Raw genomic sequence first — 14,527 nt, 5'->3', positions numbered from 1 at the left:
ATGCTTTACAACTATTTTTTCCTGCACGGGCTAAATTAAAACAGTCATGTGTAGAGGATAATATTTTATTACATTAATGTGGTTGGTTAAATGCCTGATCTTTGTTGATTGCTAGAAATGTAACGGTAAGAAAATGGGGTTGGGACTTTCTTCATCACATGTGACTCATATTTCATTGGATCTTTAAATCATCATCACATGTGACTCATGTTTCATTGGATCCTTAAGTTGTGGTACTGTGCAACCATACTTTTTTGGAAGCATAGCTACAAAAGTCAGAAACTATGGAAGCTATGTTATGAATACTTGACTGTCTGTTTTATCTACATTTCAGGCCTTGACACTGAGGCATCGACTGATTGATGCTGCCTGGGAATGTGAGATTGTAGCAAAGGTCAGTAAACACTGCTAGCTATCTGATGGATTTAGCAGAGGTCAAAAGTTTTCTGTGACTACCTATATATTTCAGTTTTAGTGATGACCACAAATGCCAGCATTATTTATTGAGTCATTTTTATAAACTACATCACTGCCCAGTAATATACATGTGTCAAAATTATTATTAAACACATTCCAGAGTAAACATTTTCCCATTTTTTAAATTATTTTTTTTACACCTTGTATCCAGTGTAATATATTTCCATTAAAGATGCTCTGTGATCACATGACTGTGAGTATGACACTTTAATTGTTAATTTGACAGACAATAATCTAAAATTAATCATTGGTTTATACTGTATATGCTCAGTAGTATTCTGAACAATTAAAGATGTTAATGGATTATGGATGGATTAGACAGTACCAAAGGTATCGTGTTTTTGGTTAAGGTGTGTTTGGTACAGGAATATAAGTTTCATGATATCTCAGGATGCATAATCTCCCAATACTAAAACACCAAATTCTGAACAACTGAAATATCACACAAAGCTCAGTAATGGATAGAAACAGGAATTTAGTTAAAACTACCGTATATTTATTAGAGAAACTTTGTCAAATACATTTACAAACATGTGATTTGGGGGATTCAGTAGAATGCATAAGCTTATTAGCACTGTCTCCCCAACTGTAACAAGAAAGAAAATATAACATCAAAGATCTTGATGCCAGTACTAATGGTTTTACAGAAAATATGCATACACTTACATACAAAGCATAACAATGAATTAAAACTAATTAATTGCGATTCAAACAGTTGTGAGTTCAGTCAATTAAGTAAATCTCTTAGTCATCCTAATACAATGACGCACAGCTAAAACTATATGTGTGTTGTTTTCTACAGTTAACATAGGGCTACTAAATAATAATATTTCAATTGTAAACGTGAAAGGGAGTGTGTATTGGAATTGATTTCAAAGATTTGAATATTCTGAACAGTCTAAAAGAAAGTATTTAGCATTCTCAATTTCACCACAGGAGCAGATTATTAGATACATGATTCGTATATAAATTGTAATTTAAGTGACTACAGTTTGTTCTTAGCCTAGCATGCATTATCTGAGACAGGAATTTCACTGGTTAGAATCAAGTCCAAAGAGGCATTAATATGCTGTCTGCCATTCCTATATTGCCAATTTTATATTGTCAGTTTTAAGAGTAACATCCCAAATTTGACTCACATAGCACCAAGCTTGATAACTTTTGGCAGGCAGCATGAATTGACTCACAGACAAGAAACAATTAAATTTCTTGGTGGACTCATTAGAGTTGTAATAACATTGCCACATTCCATTAGAGACACTGAAAGGAAATTTTCCATTCTTAGGAAAATTCGAGCCAACACTAGAGAAATCCTGCATTCAGTAACAATACATCATCTCCTAAGTGTTATAATCGATAATAACCAGGACTGCCACAAATATAATTCAGGCAGGTGTCTCGTTAAGAGATGCTAAGAATGCTTGTGGTACAAGGTATCTTGTAAGAAATGCTAAGAATGCTTGTGGTGCATATAAGAAGTATGAATAACAGCAAGTTACTGTGAGAGAACTTATGTGATGTGCATATTTTAATATTAAAAAATTTACATCTTTTCAATAGTTGTAGATTTTCACTATGTGCATGCTAAAATTGGGCTGATGAAAATCGTGCCTCTTTTTTTAAGCAAAACTCTTGACCAAATTTTGCAAATGTCCTGTTCTGTTCTAAGCTGACATCTCTGTTGTGTCACATGTTTGCTTATTGTTAGATTTCATTACCAGAGAAAGTAGTAGAAAATTAATGTTTAAAGTGAAATTGCAGATATTATGGGATACCTGAGGGATTAATTACATTTTCAGCATGGTGTTAACCCTTTACCTCATGCAAGCATCTTTGGACACTTCAACTCCATTCACATGGAAGCGCCTTTTGACGCCTCTACTCCATTCGCATGGAAGCGTATTTTGATGCCTGCTGTAAACATCAGCCATTTTGAGCTGGTTTTCATAGCACCACCTTTGGGGAAAACCCCCCTATTAGATACTACATTCATTTCTGCGAATGACAATTACATCAGATCACGTGGTCACTGTTTATGCAGTGGTCAATATCTGCTATTAGAAGTAACTGGGTCATAATCTCCACTCTCCAAAATGGCAGTCGTGGATTTCATTCAGTACTTACGAAGTTTTCACGATTAGAATCACAACTATGAAAGATTCAATAACTTAGGTAAAGGCTTTGACAGTGATGTAGGCAGCAGTTAGTTTTATAAATTGTCAAATTCAGATGACTTAGTGATGTAGACACAGACGAAAAACTTATAAGTTTCGAGCATGGGAAATGGCAGCTACGGTTGGTCACATGGCCTCACTGACATGACGGTGAACAAGTTTTCTCAAGATTTTAAAGCACATAAAATATTCTTCCATGAAAAATAATTACACAGCTATAACACTCAGACTTTCTCTTAAATTTGTCCACATATAATAGATGTATACCAAAAATGTAAAATGGTTAAAATTGCTGTTAAACGTAACATACACTAAATTGCTTAACAGTTCACAGGCAGGCCTATGCATATGGAGTCAAATAAATAACAGCTGTTCTATTTACGGCACGCTGCACTTTGTCACTATTCTCTATGAGGTAAAGGGTTAATGTAATAAAACAGAAACCTAAACTTCATGATAAACATAAACCAATTATGTATTAGTAACTTTAATTAAATTTATAATATTGCTTTACGCTTTAATGGTAAAGGAAATGTGTGAAATATTATTAGTGATGCCTTACAGATATATAAGAAACAGGCCAATGAGATGGGATTTGGTGACTTCCACTTGAACCTGCGTTCTGTCCAGTTTGAGATAGCTGGATACAAGGAGAATGCTGGTAAACCTCCTCCAATCTTTATCACAGCCGTACAACAGGATGACTCCTCAGTCGACAAGTAACTATCAACTATTTGTTTACAATCAACAAAATAATATATAATGATAATAATAGTCAGTTGTTTTGAAACCACAGTCCATCAGTCCATAGATGTGCACAGTGTATAAAATGCAAATGAGTTAAGACAAAATTTAATACAATTTTTTTTAACCATTAATGTGATCAGAGTCAAGATTACACAAATAAAAACACATCTGTTTCAAAATATTATTTTCACTAGCAACAACTTGATTTTGAAAATACCTTCCTTTTTCTCAAAATAGTACATAAGGATATCAACAATTTTTGAATATACTGGTACAAAATTTTTTAAAATAATTTCTATAGAATAATTTTACAGTGCATTCTGTCAGGGTCAGTATGATATGTAAACACTAATTTTGATGTACTAGTTAAACTTCCCATAAATTGTTGACTGTGAGGGATGGAATCTGTTTTATTTAGGGCATAAATTGAATTTTTATTAGGGCTTGCTTAGTTAACATTTAAGAGCCTGATAAGAGTGAGGAATCTTTAAATGACTTTAATGATATTCATTTGTGTGTTTTCATTATTCATGACAGAATAGTTTAAAATGTATCATTTTTGTTACAAAATGGTTGTATTTGTCACAAATTAATGGTGACAAATATAGTTATATTTATGATCCTTTAATCACATCCTTGACACCTGTCACATATGCAAACATGGTGGCCAAATGAATTGTGAAACAGATTTGGGTAAAATCAAACTTTCAGATTAAAAAAGCCAACCCAACCCCCCAAAACCCCACGTCATGTTTTACTTATTTACTAGCATGTATGAATGTGTTAAGTATATGCACTTCTTTTTAAGACTGTAATTTTTATCCTAAGATTTTCAAGAGCACACATGCTTTCTGCTTGAACTATATGCAATTTCTCAAGTCCACTAAATATTTTCTTGCATGCTGAATAAGAGTATTTAATGTTTACTGGTCCTCTCCAATAAATATCTTGTCTGGGCATTGGCATCCCAATCAAAGTTTCTTTGCCGATTATATTCAGTAGTGTAGCATATACTTTTACTACTCTATCATACAGTATTAGATTAGTAAGTTACTTACCATCACCACGTTGGTGTTTGTAATCAGCAGCTGTCATACAGTATCCATTCCTAGAATCTCTGCCCCGAATAAGTTGCTGGGTGGAAGCCATGACATGACAATCATTTCTTGTACAGAAGAGTAAGAATCTCACATTTTCACATTTGCTTCACAAAAAACAGATCTGAAATGAAAACTTTTACCACAGACCCACAACCTTCTCAGCCAGTTATAGTGTAGTCAAAGTTACACAAAATAAAAACATTTGAAACAACTTTAAAACTAACAAATTTGTCATATAGCTTCAGTACTGGAACAAAACAATCAATTTGTGATTAGAATCAATGCAGATTCTCTCCTTCTCCCCCAAATGAATAATCTTTATATTAGATGATTCATATTACTTGGATATCTAGCACTGTTCAAGTTGCGTTCTGATTGTATTGAAGAGCTAATAAACATCAGAACATAATTATTGATGAAATGCCTATCATATTTTCAGAGTAATTTTTTTAAACTTCAGTTTGAACCTAATATCATGCAGAGATAAAAGAACTGCAATTTCATTTTATTTTCAGACTAACTTGCATTGTATGTATTTATGTTGCAGAATCCCTGCAAACTACCTGTATTTGTCCATACAAGAGTTAGATGAGGCTCAGGTGGGGAGATTCAGCTTCAGGGGCCGGGATGGGATACTCAATGTAAGTTCATCATTGACTATTTAATGTTTTTTTTCTCAGACCTTCAATCGGTCACTGTATCCAACTATTTCATCACATTAAATATTTTAATAACAATTAAAGGCAAGGGAAACTGCTTTACTTGATGGATTCTCCCAAAGGTTCTTTCTACAATTTCTTTGTACAATTTATGTTGCAGTTGCTGCGTCCAGGTGGTGTTGAGAGTTTCCAGGTTGTGCTTAAAGCCCAAATAGTTCACAAAAATGCTCTTACCTGTGCTGTGTTGCAGGCCACAAACTGTCAGCCAGTCAAAGAACAGGAATGGAGAAGGTAACTTAAATGATAAATTAACTGGCCTTATTATCAGCTTTTAATCAATAATTTCAAAACTATATGGCGTTCTTTATTAAGACTTGAATCCTATCGGTATAGTAGGTATTTGGGAATTACACATGCTGAACAGTCACCTTTCCCAGGCAGTCACTTTCTTAGCACCTAATAAAATAAAATAATACAGCTGTAATTGAAGCTATTGTATAATTCTTTGAATACTGAACTACTGTGAATCTGCTACTTTTCATGGATGCCAATTTTTTTATTTCATTGTTGCAGCAAGCTAGGACTTTAAAGTTGTCAATGAACCATGTTCGTCTTTGCAAGTTTAGAATCCCATTCTCAAGTTAAAACATTTGTTATAAAATGCACTAAACATTATTGTTCACATTTAATGTGTAACACTATGAAGAAGATAAAATAGAAATGACGTAAGCAAACCAAATAACCACTTCATGACACAACATCAAAAATGACACTATGTCCTCTAAGTATTGGTTTAGTGAAAACATTCAAATAATGGATCTCAGACCTGTTAACTGTGGTAACCAGTCTGCACTCAGTGGAACAGAATGTGGCATTCTGTGTGTCAAAGCAAAAGAACATGGACATGACTTATTTATAGAGAGGCAAGTGCTTTGGACAGTCACATCCATGGTGTTATTCTGTTTGCTGAACGAATCAAGGTGTTCCAAATGAGGGTGTGCTGGTTTTAACTAGATTTACTAGAATCAATATTTGATGAATACTTTTCTTATGCTTTGCACATATAGGTTTTCAGAATTTGTAATCATCTCATACTTAATTCATAATATATAATTTCTGTTGATTACATACTACCACCTCATGCTGTTTTACTTCTGCCTTTCATGTGGGCTGGCAGAGTTAATTCCCTTGTCAAAGTCAAATTCTGTCTCTGTTTTGATACTGTTTGAGTATGAATGTGAGTGAACACTAATCATACTGCAGACCTTGTCCCTGATTATAATCATAAGACTTCAAGTTTAGTGTCGACATTTGACTGGTCAGTTAAGTATAACTTAATAATAATAATAATAATAATAATGAGGACTTTGTATAGGGCCTAATCTTTAGAAGCTCTAAGTGCTTTACAACATTAGACAACATCTATAAGATAAAAAACATATAATGATATGAATACAAAACAAACACCATGAAGTTAGAAAACATTAAAAAACATGCTGAGAATATTTAAGGTAGGAAACATTATTAGATCTTTAAGTTTGTTCTTGCAGTCAAAAAAAGTGAGTTTTGACAGCACTCTTGAATGTGATCACTGTGTCTTTTTGTCAAAGGTCAGTGGGCAATTCATTCCACATTGCTGGGCCCTGGTATCCAAAAGAACACTGTCCATATGACTTTGTTTTCATACTGTGAATAATGAGTATACGATTGTCAGAAGAGGAGTGAAAGTATCTTGCTGGTGTGTACACATGGGTGAGGTCAGATAGGTATGTTAGACTAGAGTCCGACAGTGAAACGTAGCACTGAGAACAAATTTTGTGTTTGATTCTGGATAGAATGGATAGCCAGTATAGGGTACAGAGCAGCAGGGAGGTGTACTCTGATCGTGGTACTCTAAGTATAATCTGATCAGATGTATTTTGAACTTTTTGAAGTTTCTAGAGCAGATATTGAGATGAACCAGACAGAATTGAGTTACAATAGTCCAGTCTTGAAAGTACTAATGAACACACAAGTGTTTTAGTGGCATCAACTGAAAGATATTTGCGAATTGAGCTGATGTGTCTCAGCTCAAGATAAGCATTCTAGCATATGTTCATGACATGTTGGTGCAATGCGAGAGTACTGGACAAATTAACACATAGATTTCGTACTATTGTGTGAATTTAATGTTGGTGTTGCTGATATTTATTGTTTGAGGTAAAGGATGTGAATGAGAAAGTCTTTGTGTTGTGATCAGAATGGCCTCAGTTTTATCGTCATTCATCTGCAGCTTGTTACATGTCATCCATGATTTCACATCAGAAATGCACCTCTTTACACCTTGGATGGTAGCATCAACTTCAGCTGGGTGGCTACATTTGTATATTTGGGTGTCATCAGCATACAATTGGTGAGACACTGGATGATGATCTATGACACTTGAGAGCGAATGAGTGTACAGAATGAAGAGAAGAGGTTCAAGAACAGACCCCTGTGGAACACCACAACATAGATCAACTGGGCTGAAGTGTATTCCATTTGCAGATACAATTTGTGTCCTGTTGACCAAGTAGGACTTGAACCACAATAAGGCTGTATCATGAATGCCAAATACATGCTGGAGACGGTGAAGTAATATATCATGGTCTATTGTGTCAAATGCTGCAGACAAATCAAGGAGGGTGAGGATTGTAATCTTTCCGCTATCCAGCGCAGAGAGAATGTCATTAACTACTTTTAGAAGAGTAGTTTCAGTACTGTGGCAAGGGTGATATGCAGATTGTACAGTGTTAAAAAGACTGTTTGAATTTAGATGAGATACAAGCTGGGATAGAACAACCTTTTCTAAGATTTTTCTTAGGATTGGGATATTAGAAACTGGGTGGTAGTTCTTTAAATTGTTATGGTCTAGTGTTGGTTTCTTCAGCAGAGGCTTTACAATGGCAGTTTTGAAAAATTATGGGAATTCCCCGAATGAGAGAGGTATTAATAACATCAGTTAGTGAAGGCAATACTGGATCTATGTACTCAAGCAGCAGTGATGTTGGAATTGGATCAAGTTCACATGACTTTGGTGCACTCTTCATCAGGATTGTACTTAAACTAATCCAATTGCTAAATTCAAGATGTAGGCATTAAAAGTTCCAGACTTAAGATTCATTGGTAGGTATTTAAAGTTCCAAACTTAAGATTCATTTTTAGGCATTAAAAGTTCCAAGCTTAAGATTCATTTTTAGGCATTTAAAGTTCCAGACTTATGATTCATTGGTAGGCATTAAAATGTCCAGACTTATGATTCACTGGTAGGCATTTAAAGTCCCAGACTTAAGATTCATTGGTAGGCATTAAAAGTTCCAGACTTAAGATTCATTGGTGAAATCTGTACCCTGTTACAAAGTTTATTTGCATATTCAGTGCTTTGTTTTTAGTGAAAATTTAACCTTAATTACAAAAATGATTTCATATAGGGAGTTTCATTTCATCTTTGAAATCAAGTGTGCAAGGAGTGGTACACTAGATATGAAAATATCAACAGCTCTTAGGAATCTAGTTGCATTGTGAATTAAGTAAGAATTTAATTCTATTGATCAGTTTTGTGCTATAAAAGTTCATGAATGTGGGACAGAGCAGATGTGCAAGAGCTGATTTAATAATTACTAATTCTCCACTACAGTGGGCGTGCCAGCCCTACAGAGACCAAGAGTGAGAAGAGCTCCATGACCCAGCTGACCGGTATGTCCAGTGGAACTGGAGCCACAGTGTTAGGGGCCAAGTTGGCACATGAAAGTTCATCTTCAAAGAAGAAGACTCCAGAAGCTTTTATTTCAATCCAACTGGAGAAGGTAAGATTCTCTGGGTAGGACTTACAGTTAAGATAAGATGAATCACATGTCTCAGTTAAAAGTATTGATATTATACTATATCCTATAGTCAGTACACTTTGCCTATAGTATGAGCAGTTTTATTTTTTTGATACTATAACTTGTGAACATATCACTTTATGTGATTCTGATTGGTCCAAATAAACCCATGAAATTATTGTGCAGAAGTCTCCTTCTTGAATTTGGCTGCGATCATGGCAAAAAAATTTAAACCTTGCCATCTGGAATGTTTTGTTGTCAATAACATTTTGACTGCCAGTTGTTTTATTTGATTCACAATAGGAAATTGGTGAAAATGGTCTCATCTGTCTGAACATGACCAATTTACCACTGCAGGGGCTTGTTATGTCATGTATAATATATCATAACATAAAAAATGGCTAAAGCCCCATGACAAGAACAAGAAAAACAACAAGTAAAACTAAGGGTATTGCACATTTCATAGTGCATTGTGTAAGTTGGCGTTTTGGAGCGCGGTAAACCTGAAGCAAGGAATCCACTTTATATAAAAATGTGGTTTAAATGTTAACTTACAGGAGTGAATAAACCCACCTCTGTTCACAGAAGAACTTGGAAATGAACTGGTCTCCAAATTGACAGAAGTTTATCCAATCACTGCATAGTTTCGCAGTAAATAAGTGATGCGAGTCCGACTCAAAATGAAATTTCTTTCCATATTCTGTATTCTGCTGTTCCAGGTCAAATAGTGCAAATATCTGGTCACAAATACATTACAGTAAATATGGGAATATCTGCATCCAGGAAACCTGCTTTCAAATGAATATTGCAGCAATGTAATGGTTAGTTGTGAAAGTGACATGTTAGGTTATGTAAACATGAACCATCTAATACATTCTAATCAGTACTGCATCAAACAAAGTGACATTACAAGCATTGGACATTTTGTTGAACATGATTTTGTCTGTGTAAAATATTCTGTGTATTCAGAAGGACACTTGTTCTTTGACTTATCAATTGTAAGAAAAGTATAATCTACTTTTAAACATTAATACTAGTTCAACCTTGTTTGGGACTATTTTTTACGTACATCAAATGAAAAGTACAACATCTGTCAGAATGAACAAAATTATTCTTTATTTTTTCTGTCTAAATAATTTCCACTGAAATTAAAACTATGTGATAAAAGGAATCTCAAATGGGTAATGATTTAATATTAAATTTATGAAATTTGTTGAATAATATCCAGCTTTTGCGAGCCTTGGCAAACAAAAGCTGGGCATTATTCAACAAGTTTTATAAATTCAGTATTAAATCATTACCCTTTTGAGATCCTCTTTATGCATAACCCATGATTACATCCTTTTTTATAATCTGTGAATTTCATTTCATTAAATACTTTAGCAATTATGCTATACAAAAGAATATTACTTTACTTGCTCAAATTTATTTTAACCAAAAGTTACACTGATGCCAACATGCAGATTTGGCCTATTGTGACATGGATAAAGGTGACAAATCTTCATACATTTTATACAGATATTCATTTTTTACTTTCTTAATGATCATTTCATCTCCTGTCCACTGCTATGTCATATATAGATTATGATATGTTTACTGCCTTTATTGAAATATATACATCTGATTCGTTTTGTTTAAACTAGATATACTAAAATTGTTCTGCATAGAAAAACTATTACATATGATTCCACTATACTGTGTGCAATTTCAGACTCCCATAAGAGATTTGATGCTAAATGAATACATTGACAAGAAGAATATGATGGGCAGTGTTCTTAGGAATCCCGAGGAGGCTGAAAAACTGAAAAGGTAACATTACATTTCACAGTAAGAAATTGTGACAAATATTGTAATGTTCAAGAGAACAGGCATTGTATTGATTCAAATAAGTAACATGAATAAGAGCAGTTATAGTGATTTTGTTGGGAGCAGTCATTGTAGTAATTCTCCCTTAATCCTGACACTTAGGGTGGATTAAACATCCAGTCTTGAAAAATCAATGTCTGTCTGAATTGATGATCAATGAGGAGTTTGTCTTTAAGACACAGTTTTAATGTTACATGTTACAGGTAATGTCACATTTTCCACACTATTCATGTATTCTCAAGTGTGATCACATTTTCCACAATATCCACATATACACAGGTAATGTCATATTTTTAAAAACACTATCCATGTATATACGGGTATGGTCACTTTTTTGACACTATGCATGTATCCACAGGTATGGTTACATTTTCCACACCATGAATGTATACACAGGTATGGTCACATTTTCCATTCTATCCATGTATACACAGGTATGGTCACATTTTCCATTCTATCCATGTATACACAGGTATGGTCACATTTTCCATTCTATCCATGTATACACAGGTATGGTCACATTTTCCATTCTATCCATGTATACACAGGTATGGTCACATTTTCCACACTGTCCATGTATACACAGGTATACATATTTTGGCATCAAATTATATATTTTTTTATAATAGGCATCATTACAATGCCTGTTCTCTAGAACATTACAATACTTGTAAGACTATGCACAGAAATGTTTTCATTTTCCATGCTATTTTGTTAGATATAGGCTATAATTTAGTTATATGGCTAAATGTAATTCTTCTATTGTTTTAACCTAAAGCCATATTATCATGTTTATAAAGATTTGATATGTTATTTATGTGTACATATCCTTCTACACAGTGAATTGTATCAAGGTGGTTTATAATCCAAGAATATCATAATCATTAATAGATTTTTCAATATCTGTGCACAGTAATTTTTTGATCTCTCACTGTTTTAGGAGCCTGATTTCCCAGTTCTGTTACCAGTTTAACCTGAGAATGGCTCAGTACTCCATGAGGGCACAGCTGCTAGCTTACTACAACAGTATCCTCAATATTATGGAAGATTTTCCCAATGTCAGGTATGACCATTGATAGACAAAGAGATACTGATGTAAATAATGCAACAGGCAGCCAGACACACAGACTGATCAGCTGTTAATGGATAGTTATTATGAATGGCTGCTATAGGATGCACATAATATCAATTTACAGACTCTCTCAGGTTTAGGACAGATACACAAACATACACCAATAAACAGACACAGATTATGGTTATTGTGAGAACATTCTGTTTTCGAAGTATTCCATAATGTAAGATATGGGACAGATAGATACATGTACACATATATGGGACAGATAGATACAGGTACTCATATATGGGACAGATATATACAGGTACACATATATAGGACAGATATATACAGGTACACAGATATGGGACAGATAGATACAGGTACACATATATGGGATAGATAAATACAGGTACACATATATAGGACAGATATATACAGGTACACAGATATGGGACAGATAGATACAGGTACACAGAAAAACAGTCATAGCTATATTAATGGTGACAGTATCCTGGTCCATTCAGAGTATTTCACATCGTCAGATACAATCATAGACAGAGAAATGGACAGTCACTGACAAAGTCACAACATCAAATATAAAGCCTAATCAGTTTTCTGAGTCTTATGATGTACACAGTCATTTTACCTGTTAGGTGTGGACAGTTTTACAATTTTTATAAACGCACAGAGTAAGAGACATGCTACTATGATACTGCTATACAATAACTGAACATGTTTTTATAGCTGCTTTAAACAGATAGACAATAACAGAATAAGTCACCCCTTAGCTAATGGGTAATTATAACTTTAATTTGAGACCTTACCTACATTCATGTATAAATAATCATAAGCAATTGGAAGACTCATTCCTGCACTGACACCAAAAACATTAAAATAATCAATGAATGGCTTCATGTTCATTTAATGAAAAGAAAGAAAGCATTTTGGGGGGAAATGCTATGTCATTGAAAATAATTTCAATACTTAATGAGGAAGTTAGGTCTTTAAATCTGAAATCTTGTCATCGCTTAATGAGGTAGTCATTGCTTTAAATCTAATATCTTTTAAAAACTTAATGACACAGTTAGTGCTTCAGATTTAACATCTAGTCATCACTTTATTTCAGGGACACATACTTTATGATGGGGGAATCTAATGAGAAGAAAGGAGAGATGGACTCCACAAAAGGCATGGAACCGGATCCAAGGTAGCAAAGACAGTGCACTAGCTCATTCCAAACACAAGATTATAGACAGCTGCAACCTTATTTTCTTGTTAAGACATTCCAAGACTTTTTCAGTATTATTCTCAGTAATAATAACGTATTGTTCTCAATTTCAAGGTTTGCTTGAAACTTCAACTGAAAAGGTCTTGGGTGGTTGTGTGTCTTTAAATAATATTTGTAGTCTGAAATAACAAGTACATTTCTCTTCTGTTATAATACACTTCTCTAAAATATGCTACCAAATAAAACACTGGAACACAATGGACCAAAATTAGGATAATTTCTGATGGGGGTTGGTTATGTCAGTGGAAATTTTTGAGCATTTGTCAGTGTAAACATCAAATCAAAGCTTTATTACTTGACTTAAACAATGCCATAACACGTTTTACAGTCAGCATTGAACTCTAATTAACCACTGTTTTATTCATTCAGTGTCAAATATTGAATTCTAAACACTTGAAATTTTGCATGTCTTTAATGAGTCACTGCTGTAATTGGTCCATGTCAGCTGTTGTATTTGTTGACAGTACACTGGATTGTTAAAATCAGTGACTTAATTTTTATGAACATGCCTCAGTGATCATATAAAAGATGCTCTCATTGTCGGTCATTGTTAATTGACACTTGGACATCAACAAGTCACAGAAAGGATTAGAGTTTGCATTTCTTGTGTGCATTATAACCACCACTTTCCATGACCCATTGCCATCCAAGTGTAATTAATAACGTCCTGCAATAACCTTATCTCTGGCATTTCATCATGTAAACCAGCGACTTAAGTGCTTCATTGCAGCCCAGTGTGCATTATCCAATCACCAGAGAGAAAGCGACAGTCATTGATTGTTTGCATAATGTAGCTCAGGGATTTTTGGAAAATTGAATGTTTTGGGGGGTGTCAGAGAGAATAGCTGACTCATCTCATCAACTACATGAACAATAATGAAAGCTGGACTGTTTGCAATGATTTATTTATACTCACAATTGAGGGATTTATGAACACTTTTTTATCCTTTCACTTAATAATTATCATCTAGTCACCATGAAATCAGTGACAGGCATCAACATGTTTGAGATGATGACTTTTATAATTAAGAACATGTATTTTTATCCATATAATTGTTTGCCAAGCTGTAAGTATGTATCAATCTCCTATAATTGTTGCATAAACAACCAATTATAAACACCAATTAAAGGTGCTACATTTTTGGTACATAAATCAAGGTTATGAACAAAAATCCTCTTGTTGATTTTTTGTTAGAAATAAGTACCTAATATTTCGAAACACATGTCAAAGAAACTTCACAAGTTATTAACAATTAATACCTACTCATTTTAAAATCAGTGACATGCATCAATAATCTTTTTGACAAGCCATTTGAT

At 34.0% G+C, this 14,527-nt stretch overlaps 1 protein-coding gene across 3 annotated transcripts in view; it reads left to right on the top strand.

Annotated features, from left to right (window-relative positions):
- Positions 1–14,527, top strand: part of LOC149788455 (uncharacterized) — a 123,231-nt gene that overhangs the window by 51,128 nt on the left and 57,576 nt on the right. For all 3 annotated transcript variants that reach the window (XM_089974440.1, XM_089974439.1, XM_089974438.1), the window contains exons 25-32: positions 335–394; positions 3,216–3,370; positions 5,046–5,139; positions 5,318–5,448; positions 8,813–8,981; positions 10,711–10,808; positions 11,806–11,928; positions 13,049–13,129. In XM_089974440.1, coding sequence (XP_089830566.1) covers positions 335–394; positions 3,216–3,370; positions 5,046–5,139; positions 5,318–5,448; positions 8,813–8,981; positions 10,711–10,808; positions 11,806–11,928; positions 13,049–13,129 — 911 coding nt within the window. The remainder of the gene's footprint in view (positions 1–334; positions 395–3,215; positions 3,371–5,045; positions 5,140–5,317; positions 5,449–8,812; positions 8,982–10,710; positions 10,809–11,805; positions 11,929–13,048; positions 13,130–14,527) is intronic.

The sequence above is a fragment of the Sinohyriopsis cumingii genome, chromosome 11 (genome assembly GCF_028554795.1).
Source record: "Sinohyriopsis cumingii isolate HCF-2022 chromosome 11, ASM2855479v2, whole genome shotgun sequence".
Classification (NCBI taxonomy): domain Eukaryota; kingdom Metazoa; phylum Mollusca; class Bivalvia; order Unionida; family Unionidae; genus Sinohyriopsis; species Sinohyriopsis cumingii.
This window is presented reverse-complemented; position numbering and strand designations above follow the sequence as displayed.